The following is a 27,766-nucleotide window of genomic DNA, read 5'->3' on the forward strand; positions in this document are numbered from 1 at the left end:
GTAAGCGCTTTGCAGCAGAGACTTCTGTGTTAAGCCCTGTATATCTATGCTGCCCCATAAAAATAAAAAAACATGTTTAGGTTTCTAGATCTTGGTGCCCAGTCACAGAGCATAGTTAGCATATTTCCAGCCAATCTGAGATTACTACTACTTCGGGACACCTCTGTCTTGAGTGATGGATTGCAGGGAGCATCTGGCCGACTGGGACTGCATCATGGAAGTTATGGATGGACAAGAACTTTTTAGATCATCTCGACCTGGGGAAGTAGGGGTGGGGGGGAAGGAATCACAGTGCGTAGAAAATTTTATTACAACCTAAAGCTAAGGTTACTCCCCCTCACACCATTTGCCTTAGAACTCAAATATTCACCACCAACCTCTTGAAAGAGCACACAAATGACATAGGCCTAGCTTTGTTATCATTAATACATTTCCTTATTCTTGCTTTTATAGCAAATGTAAGGGCGTCACAAAAATTCAGTCTTCAAATAAGCGACCAACCACCTACTAAGTTTGGGAAAAACTACTCTAGGCCATCTCCCCATTAGTGCAGGACTGATCCCAATGGTATGTTTTGTGCAAATTAATTTGAAAATCCCAAGCAACGGGGCTTCCGTCTCTCTTCTCTGGGAAGTCTCTTACACAGCCAGGGACGGCAGCTTAAATTTCCCCCCCGATTAATTTCATCCCATCCCCCCTTTGCTATCTCTCTAGTAATGAGATGACAAGAGCTCAAAGCAACACTGCAAAAACTGTAAGGCACAGACATCTTCACATGCCCTGCAGCCAAGCAAAGAGCCCAGATTATTTGGGGCAGGGCTATTTTCTGTGTACACTGGGTGAAATTTACCCCTGTGCAAAGGGCCAGCGTGTTGCCTATGCACTGCTTCAGTTCCACTTAAGTGGGAATTAAGGGTTGTACAGGCCTGTTGCTAACTTTCTGCAGAAGGGTGAATTTCAATCACTGCTGATAAAACAGACTAGCTCTCCACCATACCTAGGTCTTTTTGTCTGCAAAACAATAAAGACAATGAAAACGAGCAGTGGGAACCACGAGGGTAACCACGGTAACAAGTAACAGCAAATGCCTGCAGCAAGGGAGATTTTTGCAATGGTTTCTGCTACACTGTTGCTCTCACAAGAAGCACCCTAAATACTCCAAGAATACGGTCAGTAAATACTGCGCTCCTAAATGTCACGTGTCACTTCCAATCATACACTCCAGGTCCCACGAAAGAGGGATTCAAAGGCAAAGCTTACAAACTGGCACACAAGGATAATCAGCCCAGAGTAAGGTTTAGCTATGAAATATATTGAAAGAAGTTGCTTTCACTAGCATACAAAAAGAGCCTTACTTATGTGGCAACTGCCGGTAGATGCCACTGTTGAACACGGGCAGCGGTTACATTCGTGGCTTGGGAAGATGCTTCTAAAGAAGCCCACCTTACATTTTTCACAGTGGCTTCCTTCTGTATTTCCTTGGCAGTTGAAACAGGTGCCTAAGAGAAATCAACAAAAACAACAAACGATTCATTTAGAAACAGCAGAACATTTTATCAAGGATATTTTTAAATATCTAGAGAGAGAGAGACACACACACACGCAGAGATCTTTATTGCACAGCCTAAATGTTCACAAGTAACTAGTGATTTTGGATGCCCCTTTTGTTAGGCGCTAGTCCTAAAACACATTCAGAAAATCTGATTTGGGGCACCTCAATACTTTCTGACCACCTCGCCCCCCAGTTAGGCAGTCAAAAACAAGCACCCAAAATCACTCAAAACTTTTGTAAAATGTAGGTCTACATATACTAATAAATTCATGCAATTAAAATCAAACCATCCTCCAGGAGAAATATCCTAGCCTGTCTCAGTCGTGGTGAGTAAGGGCGTCAGCCTGCCAAGCCTCACTCACAAGAGTAGCCCCAGTGATTTTTGGTGCCTTTGAAATAGCTGTAACAGTCCGAATGATGGGTTAAGGCCCTGTAAGGATCACCCTGGGGATGTCGAGGACAGCTCTCTTGATTTCTGCTGTACACTTGTTCTATTACTGTAATGTCACTGTTTAAGTTAACCAAAGAATTCCGTGAAAAGTCTATGTTGCATCTGTCTTTGGCCTCTCTGTCAATCAAAATTCACCGACACCAGGCTCACTCCCAATGCCAATAGCACTGCTCTCAAGTTTCGGAGATTGGCATGCGATGCAGGCTGCAATCATACGAGGACATGAGGAGGAGTAAGAACCCCCCTACGCAGGTTACCTGGATCTTGGGTCTGAATGTATGGGGTGAAGAGGAGCTGTGCACCTACTCTCCCTGTGTCTATAGCAGATGGCTGCAGCCCCTAGAGTTTGGCTCCATTCCCAAAGCACTGACCAGCAGAGCTGAGCCAGGGCCGTGTGGGAGGATTTGCTGCTGGTATAGGCCAGCAACAAATTATTAACTCCCTGGAGAAAGGGTGGGGGAGCAGAGAAGGAATTAGGGGTTCCTGAGACAAAATTCCTTCTCTGGGGTGCTCTTGGAACAGCAAAGCAACACACTGCCTCTTACTAGAGGCTCTGCTCTTGTGGCATGATCTAGCCCTTTGTCAAATTCAATTTGATGTTACTGCGAACAAAGGGAGCAAATCCTGCTAGCTATATAAATGCAGTCCCTATCGAAAGCTCATCCATCAACAGGAACATCATCTGCTTCAACAAGCGTCTTACTGAGTGGTGGAGGTGACCCAGGGGAAGCTTATTTAATTAAATCCCAAGTACAAGCCTCTGAAAGGTAAAAGCAGCCTCTCCACAAACCAGGATGGCGCAGAGCAGTGCAGTTACAGAGTGAACACTCTCTGAGCTAAGTTGTCAGTGTTCTAGGGGGGACAAAATGCTAGTATCAACAGCAACCAGGCATATAAAATCCTCATCAGGTTCATGTTTAGACTATAGCTTAAACAAAATATAGTTCCTTATAACATCAATCAAGGCTGTTCAAGCACCATGCAAGTCCAGGTACATTACATTACTCTGTCTTTCTTTGCTGGTGCACCAGTGACCCTGGGGACTGGGAGTCTCCAAGCAAATACAATTTGTCCTAGTATTTGATCCTTTGATTAATGGAAGAATGAATAACTGGCTGGTTATTGCTTTTTGGAACCAGCTGATTCACACATATGGCGGAGGCTGTTGGTGACTAAGGATGCTTGCAGTGTTCCATAACTCAATCTTCCAGTCAATATTTGCTTCTTGTGTAGTGGCCTGTATGACATGAGCTGGTGGTCTCTGTGGGAGAGATGTCCACACGATGGAAACCACCACCCCCTAATTGCAACCTCTGTTGGCAATCTCACCATGGAGACCAAGGGTTGAATGAATCATGGAGAGTCAACTACGAGAGGTGGTCTCGCCTCATCAGCTTTACGGCACTTGAATTAGACTCTGCTCTTGGTTATGCTGCCCTAAATCTGGAATAACTGCATACATTTTCTGTGCAGACCTCCCCATTTCACGACCACATCCTTTCCCATCAGCAGGAGTTGCAAGCATCTTCCTCTGCATACTCCAACTGGCTGTGTTGCCAATGGACCAATAGGTCACTCAATCGTACAAAGCATCCTAAAGGTTCTGGACCAGGGATCACTTTCTTCTCTGTGGAAAGCATTAATATTTCAGAACAGTTTCCATTCTGATTGCTCCTTTCAAGCATTAACTCAGCCCGGTGGCTCCTCAGGTAGATAGGTGTTGTTACACTTATTTTACAGATGAATACAGTCAGACACGAGAGAGGTGAAGGCAGTATGTGCAAGGCAGTATGTGCAAGAATAATGCCCGGGATTCTTGACGTCCAGTCTGCCTGCTCTAACTACTTTCTCTTTAACACACTAAAACCTAATGAACCTATATCCATACAACATACTGTGAGAAAATATCTTTTATATGAAATTCCGTTACATTATCCAACTGGGATTTGTCAAAACAATGTAGGTCTTCAGTTAGCCAGGAGAGGGAGCCCACAACACAGTATTAATGCAATAGAAACATTGACATTGACAAGGAATACACACTTGTATATAGAGCTGGAAAAGTCAAACAAAGGGCAATCTCTAGTTCATATTGAGAGCTAAATGCATACATTACTTGTTAGAAATCAGATCTAATTTACTATCGTTTTTCTGCTTCAACAATGAAAAGGAAATACAAGTAAAGAAAGAATAGGAACTTTCTACGTTCCACCATAGATTAAACTAACATTAATACGGTTAGGCTTCAATTCTGCAATCTGATCTATAAAGACGGATCTTTGACACTCATGGCAAAGGTTTCTGCTTCCATAGACTGACCACAAGATCAAGGGCTTAGCTGGCTTTTTGTTTTTCTTTTTTTGGTATGTAATTTCATATCAAAGAGCTAAAACACACACATGAAGGCTCTGATTCAGCCAAGCACTTCAGCACACCTTAACTTGAAACGTGTTCTTATGTCCCATGAATTCAGTGGGACTTAATCACATACTTAAAATTAAGTATAAGAGTGAGTGCTTTGCTGAATCAGGGCCACACAGAATAAATTTCTAATATCTGCTAGATTTCCCATTAAATTTGTTCTTCTACAGTGATGGTGTTATGTGCTGAGAGTTAATTCTGTGACTGTTGATACTGATTCTGTGTCTTTGTTAGAAATGTGCAGACAATGTAGTAATAAATACTAGAACCGAGCAAATAATTACAAACAAATAATTCATTCCATTAATTCTGTGTCTTTCTGTTCACAGGCTGTTGGCAAACAAGCTGCAAACTTCTTGAATGCATTGCCTATTTCTAACTCACTAGACAAAATTTTGGTGAGTTTTATTTTACTCTGTGGCTCATCAATATAAGTTTGAATTTCAAAATTGGAGCTCTGTTGCTGAGCTGGGATAGGTCGTTAAGTCACATGATATTGTTTCTCTTTGGGTTTCTGGTATGAAGAGACACAGAAAGGCAATTTACTTTTTTCAGCACAGAAAACGTCTGTAAATGGATCACAACGTTCAAGGAAAGCCAACACAAAATGGACAGGAGGCAAATTCATAAAAAACAGAAACAAATATGAATGCCCTGTTTCTGAAGTGCTCATAATGGTATTTGTGACAATACAGGCTGCATTCAGCCAACATCTGAATAATACATGCTTCGGTGAATAGAAGGTACAGCAAAAAGTAAGCTTTTTCAGGTTGGGATCATCTTTTGGTTATGTGTTTCTATAGGGTCTAGAACAATGGGGCCCTGGATTCCTAGTTGGAGCCCTAGATATAATAATAAAGGCTCGATATTGCTGTCAAAGTGAATGGCAAAGCCCCCACCAACTTCAATGGGAAGAGGATCAGATCCAAAATGACAGTTTATGGTGCAAGTAGATAATGTTATGCCCTATGCATAAGTACAATTAAATGAAAGATACAAATAAAAGGGATGAGACTGGAGAGATTAGTCTTCTGAGGGCTGTAATACTTTCTTCTAATTCTGGTTGTTGGTCTTGGTGTGCAGATGGCTAGGTGGTAACCGGGTAACCGGTTTAGTGGCCTGTGTTACATTTAGTGGCCTGTGTTACACAGGAGGTCAGATTAGATGATCTGGTGGTACCTTCTGGCTTTAAACTCTAAATACAATGGCAGAAATCGGGGGACAGTTGACTACAGGTACATCTACACAGGAAGCAGAAACCCACAGCAGCAAGTCTCAGAGCCCGCGTCTATAGAACTTGGGCTATGGAGCTAAAAATAGCTGTGCAGACGTTCCGGCTTGGGCTGGACCCTGAGCTCTGAAACCGAGGGAGGGGCCCAAATGTCTACGCAGCTATTTGTAGCACTGTAGAATCGAGCCACGCAAGCCTGAGTCTGTAGAATCAGTGCCGCGGGTTTCTTCTTGCCATGTAGATGTACCCTAGATGGTAAGGGCCCAAACCACTACTCACTCACCCCTGCAACATCGCTGATGTCAATGGAGCCCCACCAACGTTACAGAGGAGAACTTGGCTCTAAGCAGTCAGAAGTATTGTACCTGTTAAGACATCGCAGCTGTTGGAATAGTTATTGCACTGGCATGGTTCACAGCTGGTTTGGTTCACCCAGTAGTAGCCATCGCAGCACTGGTCACACTTGAAGCCGGTTACCCCAACTTTACACTGGCATTTTCCAAAGCTGCAAAGGAAAAAAAAAACAAAAAAAACAAAGAAATCTGCATGTGCTACTTGACGACTCAGTAACTTCTGTTCTCAGTCTCACGGGCACAATGCTCTCATTCCCCGAGGGGGAATCTGTTCCTCTTACAATGTCATGCACACGCAGCAAATGTTCACCAGAAATGTAACTGCTGGAATATAAAACATAAGGGAGCATCACCGGAGTTCAAAACACCTGTACTACCTCATTGAGTTCATTGTGTGGGTGTAACTGCACACAGAATTTGACCCTGTATTAGCTTTCAGTTCACACTTTATTGTTGGATAATGGTCCATTTCTGAGCACAGCAACTCAATGACTCATCCCTCCCTTTGAAAGAGCTCTCTCACTGACTTACTGTCTTCTTCTGTGACTGGAAAGCACCTAATGCATTTTGGGCACTACTGCGATGTAGCAGCAAATGAAATAAGATGATGACAGTTCGGCGTTTGAGTTTGGTTCAGATAGGTGACCCCCTAAAATCAGATGCTTAACCAGAGCTTCTCCAAACCTCTTTGAGTGTACAAAACCAGACTGGAAATTTTGTGAGATTAGGGATATTTCAGTGTTTGAAGTTCTGATCCAGGCTAGAAACTAAAAATGAAGAAAAATTTCCCCACCATATCCAGCTAGCCCAATATTTCATAACTTTTTAAAAGGTTCTCCTTGAGAAACAGGCAATGTCATTTCCTCTGGACCCAGCCCATCCATCTATAGCAATGATGGCATGGTACCAGGGGCCAGAACTGGAATGGGGACCAGAAATGGGTTCTATTTCAACCTCAGCCACTCCGAGCCTGCTGCAAAGCCCACAGAAGGCAATGGGAGTCTTTCCAGTCTTTTGGGTTGGACTAGATGACCTTCTGGGGTCCCTTCCAACCCTGATATTCTATGATTCTATGATTCTATGATTCAACAGTCTTTGGAGTAATGAGCATTTATGTAGCACCTTTCACCTGAAAATCTCAAAGCACTTCACAACTGTGGATAAGAAATGTCTCCATTTTACAGATGGGAAACTTCAGAGATGAAATGACTTGCCAAAGATCACAGAGCCAATCAACGGTGCTTCAGAACAGCTGTGGGTCTTTATCTGTCCACCTGTAAAATGGGGACAATAATACTGCCTTATCTCGTGTGTATGTGGGTGCGGGGGAGGGGAGTTCTAAGGATTAATCCATTCATGCATGTAAGACACTGAGATTTCCATATGGAAGGAGCTATTGAAGGGCAAAATATACATATCCATGTATAACATGCATTCCAATGCTTCTTAATTCCCTGCCTTTTATTCAGCATTTGCTGTGGCATCCTAAACAAACGTCAATTATTCTGTACAGTTCTTGTAGGGGAAGAAGAGACAACTAACCACGTCTATGAAAAGCCGATTAACACTAACAGAGGCTGAGACCCAGAATGGCTGGATGTACTATTTATGTGTTGTTTTTAATTAAATGCTGTAGATTACAGTGGTTTTGGACAGCACCATTTCAAAAAATTAACCTACATTAGTATTTCTCTTGATAGTTCGCTTGGCAAAAATAGGAAATACCCAAAGCCACACACACACACACAGAAGGAAAACCCACAAATCTAGCCCAAGAGGCTAAACAAAGAAATACTTTCAAAATATGAATTTCAGACACATTTAATGGACTGATTACAGAAAAGAGCAAGAAATATGTTTCATTAGCCTCCACGCCATATCAGGAACTGCAGCCAGCAGAGGCAGAATTTAAAAAGCTTGGACAATAAAAACAGGGTTTCACAAAACCTAAAGTTAATTGAAATTTTTTCATGATGTTTTAAACCCAAAGCAAATGGAAACCATTTTTCATTTGAATTTGAACATTTCTCCTGCAGCATTTGCAGCACGGAGCTACAGTGCGATGGAACTAACAGCTCTGTAGAAAACAAGACTGATTAGACAGATAGCGCCAAAAAGTGAAAGCAACTAGACCTGTCATTCTAACCCTATGCCATAGCAGGACTCCCGTTCCCCTCTAGCTGGGACCTCATCCCATCTACCAGTGCAGAATGGTTGCATCTCCCTGGTTGAGAGCTCATGAACTAGTCTAGCTTCATTGTACAAACTGACTGAAATACACTGGATCTATAAGATAGAACTCATCTGAGACAGAACAGAGAGGAAGCTTGCAGTGATGGTTAAAGCACAAAGCTAGGAGTCAGAACACCTGGGTTCTATCATCACAAAGTGTACACACACACACAGATTTTAAAGATACTTATATAGCCTTCATCTCTCTGGTATTATGATAAAATTGTTATATGAAACAGAAAAATGGCCATAAAAACAGCTGAGGAGAGGAAACAGCAGCTTTTAGTGTCAAAAGTTATGGTGTATTCTTAACATCCTTTGGTTTGAGCTTGTCATAAACAAGGAGCTACTTATGGTCTTGGCAAGTTGCAGTCTTGCATCAGTTGAGAACAAGATGATTGCAACAAGTGGCGTTGTGTCCAGTGTGCAGAAGATTACAGGAGGTTTATTTATACAGCTGAGCTTGAAGGAAATAGAGCACGAGTCTGACCACAAATGTGGTTGGAAGCTACAATTTTGAGGGATTTAAGAAACCGAATTCCTCCCATACTGACTCTTGCCAAAGAAAGAAGAATTGCAAGGGACCATTCAAAGATGGAAGTCCACTGTACTCACCACCATGGCTACATCATAGCCTCTTCTGCCCTCCCCACAACTATTCAGCATGGACAGAAGGCGGCTCTCTCATCAAGAACAGCAGTAGTTGCAGGAAGGGGGAGATAGAAGAGGCCAGTGCAAACTAGGGCAGGCATGAACGGAGGGGGAGGAGACAGACTAGATCTGTGAGGGGGACTGGAGCAAGATGAGGGAGGGCTTAAAGCAATTTTGAACCGGATCATCAAATGCACTAGGGACCTGAGGGAGGCTGGGGGGGGATAACATGTCTGTGCTGTGTTGTACCTATGTGCAGGTGAAGAGTAACCCTCCTGCCCCCACACACACATGCTCCCCTAGAAGAAGGATGGTCTTGTGGTAAGAGGGCTAGTGTGGGACTTTGCAGCCCTGTGTTCAATTCCATCACAATCTCCCTATGTGACTCTGGGCAAGTCACCTGATCTCTCTGGGCTTCACTTCCCCAACTATAAAATGGGGATGACAGCCTTCCCTATCTCACGGAGACTGTCAGTTGCAATACACTGAGGACCGCTAGGAACTCGGCTACCAGGGAGATGCAGCAGCAGACACATGGCTGAGATGTAGCCCTGGTGATGTGCAGAATGCATTTCCATCTTGAATGGTCCCTTGCAATTCTTCTTTTGGCAGTATGGTTTTTAGGTTTCTTAAATCCCAGTGGCCACAGCTGGAGTGGCATAAAGGAGCCATAATGCAAAGAAGAACTGGCTCCTTTATGCTGCTCCAGCAGCGCAAAGAAGCCATAAACTGGGTAGATATGGCCCCTGGAGAATTTCCCTTGATGTAGAGGTAATCCCTTTGTGGCAAAGAGCCAGCATAATTGGTCTATCCCACTCCCCTGTCCTCATGGTGAGAGGAAAAGGGGAAATACTGGAGCTACTCCCAGTTTCTGAAATGGTTCCTTGTGGCCAAGAGCAGCCCGGGGTAAATTAGAGCAGCCCAAAGGCTCAAAGATAGGGTAAGTGCAAAGGTGATTTTGTCCCCATCCCTCTTGTTCCTGCACAGGGCATAGCTCAGTCAGAACAGGCGCTTGTAGCTCTCTGCTTTCCTGATTATCTCTGCCTCGTTTCAATTTCAGCTGAAAAACACATCTGTTGTTCACCCTTGCTATTGCTGATATCAAACTGAACTCTAACCGTGTTTAACTCCGGACAGTATTTAGAGATGGAGTACAAATTAAGAGCCCTGTCCTTCACGTGAGTAATCCTACAAGTAAGAGTTTACAGAATCATTTCCTAAAGTGGTTTCAAATTTAGCCTCCTGGGCTCGTTTCCCTTGATTCTGGGGCGTTCTCTATTATTTTCTCACCTTTATATTGACCAGACATTTATTTTAACAGGACTCTCCTCCCCAGCAACCTCTTTCCAGCCAGACTCCTGCTTCATTTTAAACAAAGTTTCTTTCCTAGGACTCCTCTGTTCTTAAATGTAGTGTTCTTGGGACAACACCCATGGATTTTACTTGTTAGATTAAAAATAACAGGATAGGAAGTTATTTTTAAAAAGTTTTGGAAAGTTTGGTATCAGTGCTCCTCTAGGAGGACTTTTCTCCACGTTACACATGGCCTGGAGCCAAGTCTTGCATGCGTAAGATTAAATCACTCAGCAAATATAAAGCGTTGCCTGTGGTCACTGCTTCTATAGGATAAAGCCCTTACAACACTGCCTTTCAGAGCTCCAGTCCAATGAAGACTGCTGAACACTTTTCGAAGCAAAGGTCAATGGTATAAACACGCTGAAATCACAAAAAAGCCCTGTTACCAGAGCAATTGTGCCCATAAAAAATCCAAAGGCTTGAAAGAAAAGACCCACAGTTTAATACTTGAAGAGTGAGAACTGAATTGGATTTGGAGTGCAAGCCAGGAATATTTTGGGGAGGGAGACTATTAAGACACAGCAACACAAATTGCTTGGTTACTATTTCCAATGATTAACCATGTGGAAGCCAAAAAGTTTTTAGCGCTTGGCGTTCATGCAGTGGAGGGCCCTGTTGGAAAATCTTGATTTCTGGTGCCAAAGGGTGGCTGCCCACCTGGGACTTTATTTGGATCTGTGACAGTACATACTTTATACAGGGTGCATGGATTTTATAGTGCATTCAAGCCGGACACCACCTAGTGATTCAAAACAATTCTTGCCATTGCAGGGCACAAGAGCATTTACCAGCCCAATTTGGGTCTCTAACACCGTGTGAGCATGGCAGAGGTTTAAAAAGTCTGGGGCTGATACGCCATGGCATTGCATGCTAGCAGAGCACAGAGATGTAAATGGAGTCACCTTGACGGAGAACGGGAGTGGCACATAATCAGGACCCTAACCGCTGCTGAAGAATATGGCTTGGGAACACTCCACAGGCTACATCACCAAGAACCTGGTCCACCAGGGCTAGCATGAAGGAAACAGCACGAGTTGGAAGGAGAGGAGCACGGAAATATTACTGTGTGTGGACACTGTTCTCAGACAACCTGGACAGATAAAGGAGTGGAATGCCTGTGGGGCAATTGCCAGCGGGGGGGGGGGGGGGGGGAGACAGATGTAAATGAGATAAAACACTTGGAGAAAAGAGAATCCCACACCAGAACCAGATGGGCCTGTAAAACCTGATTTGATTTGGTTTCCATTCACCAGGGCTGCATTCTAGTCCCCAGGGGGAATGGCCATATGGGATACAGGAAACCCCACACCTCTGCAGAGTTGCCCCCGAATCATTCCTTGGGGGGCAGGGATGCCCCTCACCCACCCACCCCTTTTAATCAATGACAGGGGCTCAGGCACTTAGAGAGAGCAGAAGCATCTGAGGGTCTTTTAACAGTCCCCTGGGCCAAATCATTCCATTCAGGAGCTGGGTTGCTACGTGGCCCACACTGGTAATGGCAACCACACAATCCCTTTGTTGACAGCACTGGAGGGTGAAGTCACAGGGGCCGAGGGGTGGCTGGGCAACCACCCAGAACAACTTTTCTGGCTGTCAGCTGGCTACTTGGAAACCTTCCTGGACACACAGGGAGCATACTACAGGAAACAGCTGATGCCTCTTCTCCTTCCCCTGGTCCTACCCCACGCCATGTCCTGAAGCTGCAGAGCACCTGTATGCTGAGGGGAATGGAGATCCTTCTGATCAGCTACTGTCGCCGCCGCCACCACCACAATCTCCCTCATCTTGTGGTTTGTGCAATGTGCTATCCTCTGCAACACACAGCAGAGAGCTGCATGGGGAGCTAAGGGCTTGTTAGGAAAAATAATCTTAAAACATCGGGCTGGCTGAGATGTGACACTGAGTATAACTATACTGGAGCTAGAGGTGTAACTGCCAGCTGGGGCAGACATACCCACACTAGGTCTGATCAAGCCAGCACACTAAAAATAGAAGTGTAGCCATGGCAGCATGCGCAGTGGGGTGAGTTAGCTGCCCCGAATATGATCCCATCCGAAACTTGGGGCGGCCAACCCATCCTATCACTTACACCACTGCAGCTACACTGTGGTTCTTAGCATACTAGCTCCATCAGACTGGCGCGGTACATGTGACCCAGCTGGAAATTACGTCTCCAACTCCAGTGTAGACATACAGGTATGTCACACTGTGATCCATACATTGTGCAGCACAATGAACCTTGATGAGACTCCTGCTGCTGTCAATGGGAGAGTTTCCCTAATCAAAAGGGCCTTCAGGCTGTAATGAGCCCAAGATAGATGAGGGGAGGCATGAACATGTCCTAAGCAGCTGTTCATACAGCACAGTGCTGTGGAATACAGAAAATCAATCACGAGTTGTAATAGTTTGGGTCTTCTTTACACGTGGGGAATCCCCGTGAAATCCCTTTCTATAGGGCTTTAAAAAAATAAATTTGATAGCATTCAAGAGCAGGGGTAACATTTTCTATTCCCTTTTCTAGGACAGTTTAAACTGCCTACAGAAAAGTTAAAGACAAGGTGGGTGAGCTAATATCTGTTATTGGACCAACTTCTGCTGGTGAAAGAGAAGTTTTCAAGCTGCACAGAGCTCTTTAGATCTGTGTAAGCTTGAAAGCTTGTCTCTCTTGCCAACAGAAGATGGTCCAATAAAAAGATATGACCTCACCACCTTATCCAGGGACCAACCCAGCTAAAACAATGCTACACCCAACTCCAGCAGAGTTATCATTCTCCTACTAATTTGTATGGGACATTTTCATGGCGGAACATCACCATTAGTACTTGCCGTGAGCATACTGAGCCCTAACACAACCATCACAACTTGTCGGTTGATTTTCAGGTTAATTGATTTGGGTATTAACAGATGGGGAAAAGAAGAACAGAGAAGCCATTAGCACATGGCTCACTTTCATCTCCTTGCTCCTCTGGTTCCACTACAGCCGTTGGAAGCCCAACACTTTCTCCCCGGTGCTAATTTAATAACACCTTCTGTGTGCGATTCACATGCCAAAGAAGCCCATTATGCAAGCCCACTGAGGGCTCCTTTTGTGGAAGGGGGAAGAAGGACGGCTTTATTGTAGCAAACATTGGGTCATTGTGTGAAACATTCCTTGCTTTGTGCCAGTGGACAAAATGTATGTATATGGAATCCATCGCCGGAGACGGAATACTTAACAGCTATGAAAGGGCATTTTATAAATGTCAAAGGGCCAGATCGTCTGGCCAAAAGTACCGCTTCCACAGTGCCATCTCCCCCGCCCCGGGCACTGGTCACCCCCTCCCTGGGTCATGGCTGCAGAGAGGAGGGCCTAGGGCACAGGCATTGTGCTCTACAAGCCCCATGGATAAGACAGCGGAGATACTGCAGCCTGGACTGTCTTAACTCCTCCATGCTATTAATGGGGATCCTAGGAGCATCAGTGGCTGGGGAGAGCAATGACAGTACTTCTCCCAGGGTCAGGGAGATGCAGCACAGTGGCCCCGAGCCAGTGGAGAAGATCCTAGGAGATTGCAGGAGCCTTTGGGATAGAATCACTCCCCATTGCACAGTTATCTCATAACAGAATGATTCTGGCGGAGATTCCATAGAAGGGGCCATCCAAGGTGGATATTGTTTGTATTATCATAGCACGCAGAACCTGCACTCATGAATCAGGACCCCATTGAGGCAGGCGCTGTACAGAGACAGAACAAAAAAGACTTTGTTCCAAAGGAGGGGTGACCCAGGCCAAGGACCCCGTTTCAGGGCTCATATAAACAGAAATAAGGGTATTCAGTGGCAAACAGTGAAATGCTATGAAAGGAAATATTTATGGTATGGTGAAGAGTTGCCTAGGAGTAACAAAAGGTTTGTCTAGGCCAAGTTACTCTGTGTTCTTGAGTACTGGTTACTTGAAGTCCCCGGGATTGCACCAGAGGAGAATTTGGCTCCATGTATTTTCTACACTCAGGCCACGTCTACACTTAAACCGTTACAGTGGCACAGTTGCAGCACTTCAGTGTAGACGCTCACTACAGTTAGGGGAAGGGCTCCCCTGGCACTGTAGTTAATCCACCTCCCCGAGAGGCAGTACCTAGGTCAATGGAAGAATTCTGAAGCTGGGTTGACCTAACGTTTAAGTGTAGGCTGGGCCGGAGCATCAGATTCTCCTCTCATCCACTGTTTCTAAACCAGCATTCATTTTCCTTCAAAAACTAGTATGAGCAAGAGAAGAAATAGCCTCTAAGTGTTTATTCGCCCCATTGTCAATCAGCCACTGTTGTGGATCAAGAATTGAAACCTCATCGCCCATGGCCCAGGATAGGGCCCAAACCACTGGACTATCCTGCCTCTTAAGTTACCAATATCAGGCAGAGTTAAAGCAGAAGTGACTGGCTCACAAAAATACATAGAGAATGTACGTATGTGAGCCTTTTTAGTAATCTTTTCTGGATATTCAGTAATCAGAAAAACAAGGTTGCGCCTTTTGGCAGGTTTGTCTGGTATTGTCATTGTTATTTTTAAAAAACACCCTTATGGCAAAAACCCAATTATGCAGATGTTCCGCCTAATGAAGTGTTTTTGCAACCAAAGGGAAGGGCCCCCAAGATTGTAAAAGTGATCTCTCCTTCTGGGGCCTGGAATCTGCACATTTACAGCCTTTATTCTCCTATTACGAAAAAAGCATTTTTGCAAAGATTTGAGAGTCAGATTTTGATCTTCATTCCAGCAGTGCAAATCCAAAGTAATTCCACTGAAGTCTGGGTGCAACCAATCAGAACTTAGCCCCTAATATTTCACTCCATTGTTGTTGTTTTCATTACGATAGCACCTAGAGGTCCCAGTCAAGACCAGGGACCCATACCAGGCATTATAGGAACATGGAGTAAGAGATAGACACTACACCAAAGAGCTTACAAAGAACAGGAAGAGAAACAGAGGCAGAGAAAGGTAAAATGATTTGCCCAAGGTCACACAGCAGAACTAAGAATAGAAGGCAGATCTTCACCATCCCATGCCAGTGACCTAGCCACCAGCTCACCACGCTCCTGCTCCCTACACTATAATGAATACTTTGTATCAAGGATTTTAGAAGTCTTGATTCAATATTTTTAAGAGCACTGATTCATCCAGCAGGTGAGGTGCAGCTCTAGGGCAGAAACATAGGAATGGGGAAGCCTGCTGGAGGGAAATAACAGCATTTCTTGGAGGCCACAGCTGCTGTAAGAGAGAGGGTAACAACTGGCAATTTTCCACTGGAGGAGCCGTCAGTAATAAATTGCTTTGAGGTAGATAAGTTTGTGAATTACTCCTGTCAGCAAACAAAAGTAATATCCAGGTTCACCATTTACTGACTATGGGGGGTTTAATAAGCTGTAAAAGAATAGAAATCATAACAGATACTTAGCTAATTTAAGCACACAACAAAACATACTCTTAGCCACTTTCCACTGCTTTTATGTTGCCCACATGGAACAATTTCCATTAGAAATAAAAACTCGTTCATTCCCAGAGGTGCTGACAAGGCATTAGCTGGGAGATGAACCATCACTTCTGCTCTGCTAGTCAATAAACATGGGAACAGTTATTTTAGAAGAAAAAAAATACAGGTTTGGGCTGGGTTTTTCTAAAGGGCACATGGGAGTGAAGTGCTCATGGCCAGAGTTAAAGGGATTTAGGCACCTAACGATGCCGAGAGGTATGTAGTGGGATTTTCAAAAGTGATTAAGTCACTTTCAATGGGAGTGGGGTGCCCAACCTACTTAGGTGCTTTTGTAAAACTAGGCCCACTAGGCCCCTCGCTGCATCTTTAGAAACTTTAATACCTTGGTGAATCAGGCCCCCAGCTCTCATAGATTCATAGACATTTAGGTCAGAAGGGACCATTATGATCATCTAGTCTGACCTCCTGCACAATGCAGGCCACAGAATTTCACCCACCACTCCTAAAAAAGACCTCACACCTATATCTGTGCTATTGAAGTCCTCAAATTGTAGTTTGAAGACCTCAAGGAGCAGAGAATCCTCCAGCAAGTGACCCGTGCCCCATGCTACAGAGGAAGGCGAAAAACCTCCAAGGCCTTCCAATCTGCCCTGGAGGAAAATTCCTTCCTGACCCCAAATATGGCGATCAGCTAAACCCTGAGCATATGGGCAAGATTCATCAGCCAGATACTACAGAAAATTCTTTCCCGGGTAACTTGGATCTTACCCCATCTAAAAACCCATCACAGGCCATTGGGCCTATTTACCATGAATATTTAATTACCAAAACCATGTTATCCCATCATACCATCTCCTCCATAAACTTATCGAGTTTAATCTTAAAGCAAGATAGATCTTTTGCCCCTCTCAATGCCCAATTCCGCTAGACTTTTTGAGAAATGCCAGGCTTTATGTACAGATCATACCAAACATATGGCTGGCTGGATCTGCCAGTAACAGCAGTAGTGCTGTTTCAATCCATGGGAACAAGGCTGGCAGGGTCAGCGTCTCAAAGGGAGACCCCTACACAGAGGGCACACACAGTGCCAAGACTGTCCATCAAGTGGAATTCCCCTTTCAGACTCAGTGCATCCTCTGCTCCAGGGGACACAGTGACGTATAAATGTTCCTAGGGAGGCTCCATTTCCATGCCCTTTACTGGGCATACAAGGCGTGAGATCCCCCTCCGAGGGCAGAACATCTACACTTTGACATTTACAAGCATGCATAACAATTTATTTTTAAGCGGAACAGAATGACAAGATATCCCTCTAATGTGATATACCCCACACCTATGGCTGCATGCACGAACCCTGGGTATTTGCTGAAAACCCTCTACAAATTCAGCTTTGAATACCAATAGGCTGCCCTATTAGCTACACAACTGCATAACGAAGCAGGGAGATAACAGAATGTTGTGCAGTGCTACAGTGCATTTCAGCCAAGGACCTCAGCCTGAACTAATTAAGCCTCAACACCCCAGTGAGGGAGATCAAGATTGCTATCCCAGTTTACAGATGGGGAAACTGAGGCATGGAGAAGCTAAGTGAATTTTCCAGTGTTGCTTGCCAAATCAGTGGCAGAGCCAGGACCAGAACCCAGCACACTTGACTCTCAGTCCCTGCTTTAATCTTTAGGCCTTGTTTTCACTAGGAAAACAAGGTGCATTTTACCTCAGGTCAAGTCAACCCTTGCGAACTAACCAGTGCTATTAACCTAGTGAAGACAAGATTTGTATTAACTGGTTGAGGTAAAGGTTTAATAAAGATTAAAACTACCACTGCCTCATCTTCACTGGATCGTGACACAGTTTAGTCTAACATGGGTTAGCTTAACATGCTTTCAAAATACAACTATTTTTCCAAGCTAAGTCATAGCCATATACATCTCTTCCAGTCTCTAATGGCTTGTCTACATGGGAAAGTTATACCAGGATAAGATATGGTGTGAATTTAAATTGCTGTAGCTGTACCAGTATAACTCCCTGTGTGGGCAATCTTACTTTGGTGTAAGTGTGTCTTTTACTGGTTTACTTTATTTTGCTTTGGAAGTGGTTAGGATAAACAGAAAAAAAGGCTCTCTTATTCTGGAGTAAGAGTGTCCACATGGGGAGTTACACTGGCACAACCACAGTGATATAACTGGATAAGTTTCCTGTATAGACAAGCCCTGAGTTGACCGTCCTCTCTCATGCCCTAGTGAGGGCAGCACCATTTTTAACCAGGAGAATCCAGTACTTCCCCAGGATTCCCATACAGTGAAAGGGTAACCTCGAAGGAATCCCGGAACTGTGGCTTGCTAAATCCTAGGTATGCGGAAAGTGGAGGATTTTCCCTACACTGTATCAGCTGTGCAGGATGCGGACAGCAAAAAACTCAGCGAGGAGCAGGTCCCTGGCACAGGTATGAGGGAAGGACCGAATATCCCAGCCAGCTTAACCTCACCACACTGAATTGCTCCACGGAGACCCTGAAGCTTCCGCTGCTCTGCACTGACCCATGCTGCTATTACGAAGGCTGAAGACAACCTTCCCCGCCCTCTCTCTTGGTTCCTTCCCCAGCTTCAGAAAGTGGGAGGTTAGAGGTCAAGCAGAGGCCCTGTGGAGAAATCTCAGTTGCTTTCACATAATAAAAAATACAGGAGCCTATGAAATCTATTCAGTTTTAAGTCATTGATTCAACCAATCCAGACTCAGTTAACTTTCCTCAGGGTAATTTAACCCCTCGGCCAAGAAACAGTGCCCGAGACCCACCTGAGTGTGCCAGACAGAACCTTTAAAGACTCATGGCAAAGCTCTTCTGATTTGCTCCATCTGAGCAAGCAGCAAGAGACGCAGCTTGTCTGGGATGCTAGAGGAGGAAGCTGTAGCATCCATGGAGAAGGGGATTTTGTTTTGAGCTCACGCCAGCATGACACAGCTCTTAATTCCTTGGGCAGACAGCTCCACAGCCAAAGCTAGCAGGGTGGATGTAAGGCTCCACCTCTGCCTGATTGGTGCTGTTTCAAAGTCCACTCTGAAGTCACACACTTTAGTATGGAGACAGTTTACAAAGGTGGGCTAGTGGCTTAGATCCTAACCTCCAAATCAAGAGGCCTGGGTTCTAGTCCCAGCTCTGTGGGTGACCTTGGGTAAGTCACTTTACTTCTGTATCCTCCTCCTACCCTTTTTTCTACTTGAACTATGAGCTCTTCATGGCAGGGACTGTCTCTTACTATAGGTTCATAGAGTGCACAAGGGGGCCCGAATTCAGCTGGTGATCCAAGTTCCACTGGAACACAAACAGTAATCATAAAAACAGACATTTTATCCTTGACACTCTAGTCCAATAATACATTGGAGTCACCTGATTATATTTTTAGAAAACAGTTTGCTGTAATAGCTAAACAGAAAGCAAAACAATGAGGCAAGATGACATTTTAACAGAGCAAAATTAAAACCAGTTTCAAAACCACTCTGAACTGGCCAGTGGGCCATGTATTGAAACGCACCATCCCAGAGGAGACTGTGCTGATCTCTACAGATAAACAAGTCGAAAAAGGGCCTTTGACTAGCAGCAACAGAGACCATTCATAGTGACAGCACTGTCAGGTCAATGTTCACTCCTAAAATCAATCCTACGCCTGGGGAAAGGGGTTTTGTTTTGTTTTTTTTATTCTAAGGTCTGTACTGGAGGTCTAGTTAATAATTACCACATTGGGGTGGGGTGGGTGACACGCTGTCGGGTAAAGTGTGCTTTAAAAAAAAAAATACAGTTGTCCTTTAAAAAGCAACCTTTACAAAAGTGCACGCAAGCTGATATATAGGAGATGTGTTGTTTCTCCTTAGAGCTCAGCCTCTAGGAATTATGCTTCTCAAATCAAGGACTGTCTAAGACTGGTCACAGTCCAAAATTACGTTTCAGGTTTACTGAGACAGTCTTCCCGTGAATACGCACTTTTTAAAAGGGGTACATGTGCATTAGCTTATGCAACTGGTGTGAACTTGTTTTTAAAAAACAGCTTAAGGTATTTTCATTGTATTAGCAAACAAACCAAAAACAACTATGGGCCTCATTATGGGTATTATGGTAGTACTCCCCAGATCACAGCTCAGTCTGTGGGCCCACTGGGCTAGCTGTTGTAAATACACATATAAGGGACAGCCCCGTCCCAAAAACTATTGGGAGAGGATAGATTGTCAGCCCCATTTTATAGATGGGGAACAGAGGCACGGAGAATAAGTACCTTGCCCAAAGTCACACAGGGAGTTTGTGGCTGAGCTGGGAATTGAACCCAGATCACTCAAGTCCCTGTGCTTTAGCCACGAGATCATATGGGGCCAAATCTTGTTCTTAGATACCCACAGGCAGCTCCTATCAACTTTGACAAGGCGGGGGGAATAGGTCCCCACACCTGAGGACATTTTGACTCTAGAGTTTACACCAGAATCTTTTGGGCAGGGATCATCTTTACACTGGGACTTGTGTAGAGTGTATACGCATAGACTCAGACTTTAAGGCCAGAGGGGACCATCATGATCATCTAGTCTGACCTCCTGCATATTGCAGGCCACAGAACCTCACCCACCCACTCCTGTAATGTATAGCACAATGGGGGCCCAATCCTGAGTGAAAGCTCTAGGTGCTACCGCAGTACAGATAATAAATAACAAAATTACACAAAGTACCAGCTCAACAATCCAACATGAAAGTCCCAAATACATTTCCCCTCCTGTCCCACAGTCAACTATCCATAAGGATCTAGTGCAATATGTTTGCAACGTACAAGCCGTATTAACCCGTTTTAACTCCTGTGAATGCAGTAGAGTATTTGGCACTTTGTTTTTCGTTTCCCATTTAATTTTTTCACACACTCTCATCGCTGTGCATGAGTCTGCCCATCTTGTGGCAATATTGATGTTCCTAGTTCTGCAACAGACAACTGACCTACTTTTTTTTTTTTTTTTTTTTTTTTTGAATACATGGAGGTCATTTCTGTCTGTGGCAAAACGCACTGGGTGTGGAATTAGAAACAGAGAGCAGCTTTGTATTCATAGCATTATCTCACTTCCCCCCCAACCCACCTCATTTTCGCCTACTTTTGCTTTTTGTTCCCTCTTCAAAAAGCTGTGGAATTCCACAGCATCCCAAATTCTGTCCAGGTGGAATTAAGGGAAAGATTTTCCAAATTACAATGGGCAGGTAGATGTTAAAATCCCACATAACTCCCCTTAGTGCCTTTGGGAATCTTTCCCTAAATTCCCAATAACGCTTCCTGGACGATTCTATTTTATAAGGTATAGTGGTTAAAACTGGAGGGCTGGGAGTGGGGAAAGATGAGCTCCTATGCCAACTGACTGATGTGTGAAGCTAGGCGCGTGACTCAAGTGAGTGAACCCCTCACTCACATTCACCTGAGTATGCCCATTCACTCGAGTCGGACTGCTCACCAGGGTGATTCATAACCTGATCTTTGGGAAAAGATCCTGATATCCACAACCAGGCTGGGAAACATCTTTCTCCACAAGTTGCCTTGCCCACTGATTATATGCTGTATTTGTGAGATAAGGTCCTATTCAACCTGAGTTTCAGGATATCAGAACCTGCCCTTGACTACTCTGGTCCTCAGCTTCCCCCAAGAGGATAATACTCATCTGACCTTTCTGAAGCATTTTGAGTAGGGGTGGTCACACCTTTGAATTACCATTCCACAGGAGAGTCTGACATTTCAACATTTGTTTTCATTTCAAATCAGAAACAACCTTCCACTCCCCCCAAATTATGGAAATTTCCTGTAAACCAAAGCTTTTGGAAAAAAATTGTTATGGGTCAACATTTTTCGCATTTCTATTTTGACTTGATTTTATATTATACTTTGTAAGATTTGAAATAGATTTCAAAATGCAAAGTTGGAACCTTATTGAAACACTTTCCCCCAATTTTTATTTTCAAAATGAAATCCTGTCAAAATCAACCTGTTCCCCCCAGAAAGAATTTCCATTTCGACAAAACAGTTTTCCAATGAAAAGACATTCCATTGGAAAAATGTTTTTGACATGCTCTAATTTTGAAATCCCAGGAAGGAAGGTACTATACAGCACTAGATATTCTTATGGTTGGGAAGATCTTGCATGTTACCTGCACTGGTTTTGGTGAGAGATCAGTACTTTACCAATAAATCAGCTTGGAAAAGAGATGACTCGGGGGATATGAAAAAGGTCTATAAAAGCATGACCGGTGTGGCAAAAGTAAATGAGGAAGCGTTATTTACTCGTTCTCATAACACAAGAACTAGGGGTCACCAAATGAAATTAATAGGCAACAGATTTAAAACAAACAAAAGGAAGTATTTCTTCACACAATGCACAATCAACCTGTGGAACTCTTTGCTAGGCCAAGACTATAACAGGATTCAAAAAAGAACTAGATAAATTCATGGAGGATAGGTCCATCAATGGCTATTAGCCAGGATGGGCAGGGATGGTGTTCCTAGCCTCTGTTTGCCAGAAGCAGGGAATGAGTGACAGGGGATGGATCACTTGATGATTACTTGTTCTGTTCATCCCCTCTGGGAAACCTGGCATTGGCCACTGTTGGAAGACAGGACTGAGCTAGATGGACCTTTGGTCTGACTCAGTATGGCCATTCTTATGTTACTTCTGCCTGCAAGCCTTGGCTGCAAGAACGGTCAATGAGGTAAAACTAAATCAAACCTTCCCTGTTACATTAATTCCAGGAGAGGCTGCCCTTCGCTGCCCTTCCTGCTGATCCCACAGGAAGCTCTGGAACACACCCTCCTCTCCGCTGACTCACTCCCTTGCAGATACTTCCCATTTCCCCAGCCTCTGACTCCAAGGCACCTTCCTCAACCCAGCTACTCAAATACGGGGCTGAGATTCAAGGTTCCAGTCTGGGCCCTATCAGCAGTTCTGACCTTTCTGCTGCATGAACTTTACCCTGCATGATTATTTGACTGAAGTAATTCAAATAAGAGAAATCAGGGTCTGTTTTTCCCTTGACTCTTAGCTGGTGTAAATAAAATGGAGGGGGAAAACCATCTGATGCAAGGGTTAAAACTGCAACAGCTTAGCAAGCAGAACTCCCTCCGAAGCCAATGGAGTCCCATGCACCGAGAGACTGAATTAAGCCTTAAAACTGCACAGGGTTTACATTGCAAAGAAAGGCTGATCCTATTCTTGTGAAATTAGGGCATGAGATTATATTCAGAGTTCAGTGTGTAGCTGCTCCATACTAGTCAGTGATGGGCCTGGAATTCTTCCACAGGAAATCTGCCAGTGAAGCAACAGCAGCGTGCACTGACTCAAAGCACCTCCTTGCAGTCCTAGCCGCACACCATCCCCAGCCAGCACCATTTGCCTCCTGTGGGCTGCCAGTGAAGGGGAGGTTGCAGCTGCTTACCATGTCCCTGGTTGAGTTTCCACTGCCAGGAAGCCTCTGTTAGTGTCTATTAGCGTGGAAGCCAGCACAGACTCCAGATGGATAATACCCACTGTGACAGAGTTCCCCTTTTAGGCATCTGATTTGCTCTACTAGATCAGATCATTGGACCATCAAGCCAAGTCTCCTAGGTGTAACAGCACAATCCTTTACAGTAAGAAAAAAAATCCTTCAAATCATCTAGACAGTCATGCAATGCTACTCGGGGGGGGGGGGGGGTTATGTGCTACAAACACAGGAAGGAACAACTTCAGCAAATAATATCAAGTATCTGATGCATCCTTAACGGAAGGAGAATTCAGCAGTTACTAGCAGTACCCTTTATGCTTTCCTTAGGGTAGGACAGTGCACTCTAGAATTCTGCTCAACTGTATTAATAGACTCCTGAACTTGCCTGATTCTGGGTTCTCATTTTAAAATGCAAAATTCAGCCTAAACGCTAAGCCAGTCAGTAAACCTATGTCTGAGTCAGTCTGGGACAGATTCTGGTTTCACACAGAAACAAGAAACCATTCAGCCACTTTGCCTAGAGGTGGGTCCAGATCAAAAACCTTTCGTGAAGTTCTGATCTGGATGTAAACTTTACAGCAAGCTCTCGTCTCTACAATGGGCCAAACAATCCAACACCCCTCTCCACTTCAGGAGCCTGCAGGCAATTTCACAGCCTGCAAGAGAGCCAGTGCGATCATTTGCCGCTCAGGACCACGGCTAGCTTTGACAGCATCTTGTTTTGAGCCCGGGCTTTTTACAAACCCCACACTCAGTTGTTAGAAAACCACATGAGTCCAAGGCCAAAGAAAAGGCTTGTCCTACCCCTTGCAAGTTGAAACAGTGGATTTTATGTGGTTCTAGGGGCCTCCCAAGCTGCATGAAATACCCCAGATAAAGTGACTAGAATCCTACTGAACAACCAATTACAACACAGCAATTATATGGGCACTGCAAAAGGGGATTTGTTCTTAAGGCTGCTAGACCTCCAATGACTCACTGCGGAGTCACCTTCTAACACGAACATTTCCCCCACATTCCTTCCTGAAGGTGACCCATGACTTTTGGCAAAGACAAGCAGTTACATCCCTAAATTGCCCACTATCCAGCTAGCTTTTATTATTGCATTTCCTTTCTTTCTCAACCACGTGTGTCCTTAATTCCCTCACTGAAGAGGAGCTGGTACATTCTCACCCCTTGTGTTTCCAAATAAAAGGCCAGATCTGATTGCCTTACTTATGTGAGGAGTCATGCTGAAATCAGGGAAGTGCATGAGATTTGGCCCAGGATTTCTCAGCAGAGCTGTCACATTGCACCAAACAGACCCAGGAAAATGCGCCCTGGGTCGGAGGGGTGGGGGGGAGGAGGGAGAGAGACAAATTGGACACAGCAGAAAAGAGAGAGGTTTATTTTTAATCCAGTTATTTATTCATTTCACCTGCAGTGGCAAGCAATTCGAGTTTCGAAAGCTGCTGACAGAACAGTGAGCTACACTGTGTACTTTCTACAGCTGTTATCAACGTCACTCACCTGCACGTAATCCCAGAAGAATTTAACCACTCAGCAATCATTAACAAATAATCAGTTACAGGATCAGGTCCTATTACTCTCAGTTTAAACACTTAGCTACCAGCATAGGCCTAAGTTTTCAAAAGTGACTAGTGATACAGGATGCCTTAATTTCTGGGTGTCCAACCTGAGATGCCTTAAAAGGGCCAGATTTTCAATCCACCCTCTGAGAATCAGGCCCATTTGAGATTTCACAAGATGAGCACCTAAAAACCCTGGAAAATGTAGGCTGCATTATTTTTCTTTTTATTTATTTCTATTTATTTATTTATTTCTATTTATTTCTATTTTATTTATTGCTGTAGTGCCTAAGAGCCCCAGGCACAGACCAGGACCACACTGTGCTAGGTACTGTACAAACACACTACAAAACAATGGTCCTTGCCTCAGAGAGTTTACAGTACTTACTTCCATGAATAACCCCTGTGCTGAGCCTATGAGGAGAGTAATGAATTGGTGAGTCTAGAGAAGGCCGGGAGATTCTAGCTCTGAGTTAAATGGTTATTTTATGTAAATAAACCAGACCTCAGAAGAGGGTAATTCAAAAGCACCAGTTGTGGAGATCTGACTAGGAAAAGAGGGAAACTGAGGCAGCAGTGCATCCAACAAAGGAAGAAGTAAGGCCCCGTTACAGTCTCTCACTCAACTATTTCTTTTGTGATGCTCAGAGAAAGAAAGTCAAAGCTCTGTTTGAGATCCCAGCCTCTGATGCAAGAAATAACCTTTGAAAGTGACCTCTCCCAACACCCCAATGCACGCCTCCACCCACTCTTCCCTGGTAAATGAAGGAAATCTTTTGAGAGGAGAGATGCACAGGGAATTACAGGCAAAATTCTGTAGCAGCATACATTCAGCTCAGAAACGGAAGTTAACTCCCTTGTGATTGCTAGGTTTTTTGCTACAGCTATGGATATTTTTATAATCTGATCTTTAAAAGGAGGGGCAGCATATGCTTCATTAGTTTTTATAAGACCAGCTTATACATACACACACACACACTCCACACTATGTGAGAAGATCCCACACCTGAGCCTCAAAATACACCCTGGATCTCAAAATACACCCAAATTACAAAACATGGCACACAATCCCTGGGGAGGCTTATTGAAATGTCATGTTACTTACTTGTCACAAAGGGAGTTGACAGAGCCTTTGGAACTGCAGCCACACGGAAGGCAGAGCCCACTGGTTTGGTTCAGGAGATATCCTTCCTCGCAGTTTTCACACCGCAGACCAGTGTAGCCTTTGTGACACTCACACTGTCCCGTTGAAGTATTGCACTCATTCACACTTGCACTCCCAAGAGCACTGCAGTTACACAGATAGTCTGCAAAAGAAAAAAGAAACTGAAATTAACATGCTCAGGTCATAAAATGAAGTATATAAGCATTGGGGAAAAAACTCTCTGTAAACATGCAAAAATTTCCAGGAGCATATTTGGGGCAATCAGGCTTGCATGCTCTTTCTGCGTGTGTAGCTTTGAAACAGTGTTGCCAACCCCAGTCAAAGATGATCAGTCAGGGCCTCAAAACTTACTTTAAAAAAAAAGTTGAGACTATCCCATAATCACATGTCTCAAGGAGCTGGGGCTTTCAAAAAGACACCAAATATCACAAGACTCATGATAAAACTGCAACATCTGGCAACATCGCTATCTGCTTATATAGCCTTCAGCTCCACAGCATTAGAGCACCTCACAATTCATGGATTTATCTTCATCACACTCCAGTGAGCTAAGGCGGTATTATCCCCTCTTTACCGATGAGGAACTGCACAGAGAGTGAGGTGAAGGGCCAGATTTTCAAAAAAGCTCAACACATCGAGCGCTGAGCACTTTTGAGTGCTGATCGCAAATGGCACAACAACAGCTGTGGATATTGCCCAGGTTTCAAAATCTAGCCATGATGCTGGTGCCTACAAAAGAGCCACCAATCTCTTCTGAAAATGTGCCTCTGAGTGTGGATGCTGAACATCTGAAAATCTTGCCCTAAAATGACTTGCCCAGGGTCATACAGGAAATCTGTGGCAGAGCTAGGAACTGAACCCAGACCCGCCAAGTCCCAGTCCACTGCCTTAACCACAAGAAAATCCTTCCTCTCATTACCTAAAACAGAACGAAGCAATTTCAGCCTTGTTGTTGGCAGGCAGAACTCCACTAGAGTCACCACAGGGCTATCATCTTATCTGAAGAGCCATGCAGCCACGCACCCCCCTCCAACCAACTTCCATGGAAGTTCTTCATTTGGAAGGTTTACCGAATCCAGCCCTCAAAGGGCAGAGGCAAAAGATCAGACCACAAGTTCTCAGTCTACATAAACTGAAGTGTTTACAATAAAATTAGAATTTCTCCCCAGCAAACTAGAAATTGACACTATTAGTTACAGCTTCCTTTCTTTACTGGAAAATATTGGGCTCTTAATAATTTAAAGTATTTATCTACCAAGACTGAATTTTGAATAAGGTTCATGTCTGACATGGAAAACAGGCTTCGAGGGAGTTACGCAACACTGATTATTATTTACCGAGAGCAGCCAGGGTCCATGGCGCCGTACACATGGAGGCAGTTGCTATAGCCACTAACCAGAGGAATTTACAATCAAGAACCCAATCTCACACACTTTACCCCCAGGAGTCACCCACTGAAGCCTACTGGAGTTTTGCCTACTGGAGCACTGGAGGGCCTAAAATTAATAAAATATTTCAATATTCGTACTTCACAATTATAGTGTACACTTATGTCCCTATTCAGCAGTCCGTCCCTACTGAGCAAAGCACTTAATCATATGCCTAATTTTATGCACCTGTTTAAGTTTCACTGAAGTCAAGGAGACTTGAACACATGTTTAGCTTTAGGCACATGCTTAAGTGTTGGTCTGAACATGGACAGATTTCAGAATGTATTTAAATGTTTTGTTGAACTGGAACCTTACCGAGGATCTCAAAAGTGCCTTTAGAAATACCGGCATCCCAGAGAGAAAGTACATTTATCCATTCGTCAGATTAATTTACTCATTTCATGAT

General features: G+C 44.2%; 1 protein-coding gene across 1 annotated transcript in view; it reads right to left on the reverse strand.

The window, feature by feature from the left end:
* Positions 1-27,766, reverse strand: part of MEGF9 (multiple EGF like domains 9) — an 81,074-nt gene that overhangs the window by 10,360 nt on the left and 42,948 nt on the right. Inside the window, exons 2-4 of the mRNA XM_073314811.1 lie at positions 25,871-26,072; positions 6,021-6,160; positions 1,356-1,499 (exon numbers count right to left, since the gene is read on the reverse strand). Coding sequence (XP_073170912.1) covers positions 1,356-1,499; positions 6,021-6,160; positions 25,871-26,072 — 486 coding nt within the window. The remainder of the gene's footprint in view (positions 1-1,355; positions 1,500-6,020; positions 6,161-25,870; positions 26,073-27,766) is intronic.

This window comes from Lepidochelys kempii, chromosome 16 (genome assembly GCF_965140265.1).
Source record: "Lepidochelys kempii isolate rLepKem1 chromosome 16, rLepKem1.hap2, whole genome shotgun sequence".
Lineage (NCBI taxonomy): Eukaryota > Metazoa > Chordata > Testudines > Cheloniidae > Lepidochelys > Lepidochelys kempii.